Below are 436 nucleotides of genomic sequence, written 5' to 3'. Positions count from 1 at the left end.
TCCCAGAAGAAGTTCAGCCGCCCGCTGCTGCCCAGCTCCTGTACCAGGCTGTCCCAGGTGGGCCATGGTTTGGGGGCAGCCAGGAGCACGGGACAAACCCCCTGGGTCTGCTGGTGGCACTGTCCCCTGGGGAGGGACCTAAGTGGTGCCACGCACCCAGCTGCCTCCCAGCAGGATGCAGGGCTGACGGAGCATGGCCGGGGAGACACAGAGCAAGGGGGTGCTGAGGTTGGGGGTGGATGGTGCGGTCTTGTTCCTGGCAGCAGGGACAGGAGACAGGTGATGGAGGCAGACCGTGGAGGAGAACGTGGTCCAACACTATGGCTTGCAGGGTCCTGCCAGGGCCAGGACCTTGAAAGGCGACCGGCCATGGGGATTAGCTGGCACTCACGCGTGCCAGGACAGTTATTCATAGAGCAGAAAGGATTAAAAAAAA

General features: G+C 62.2%; 1 protein-coding gene across 1 annotated transcript in view; it reads left to right on the top strand.

The window, feature by feature from the left end:
- The window catches only part of LOC104158900 (PH and SEC7 domain-containing protein 1-like), a gene marked incomplete at both ends in the record, with an annotated part of 2,158 nt that extends 2,101 nt beyond the window's left edge, over positions 1–57 (top strand). Inside the window, 1 exon segment of the mRNA XM_009696665.1 lies at positions 1–57. This exon segment is cut by the window's left edge and continues 15 nt beyond it. Coding sequence (XP_009694967.1) covers positions 1–57 — 57 coding nt within the window.
- Between the last annotated feature and the right edge of the window lie 379 nt (positions 58–436).

Source organism: Cariama cristata, unplaced genomic scaffold, assembly GCF_000690535.1.
Source record: "Cariama cristata isolate BGI_N322 unplaced genomic scaffold, ASM69053v1 scaffold37783, whole genome shotgun sequence".
Taxonomy (NCBI): Eukaryota; Metazoa; Chordata; class Aves; order Cariamiformes; family Cariamidae; genus Cariama; species Cariama cristata.
The sequence above is the reverse complement of the archived record's forward strand: the minus strand, read 5'-3'. Positions and strand labels throughout refer to the sequence as shown.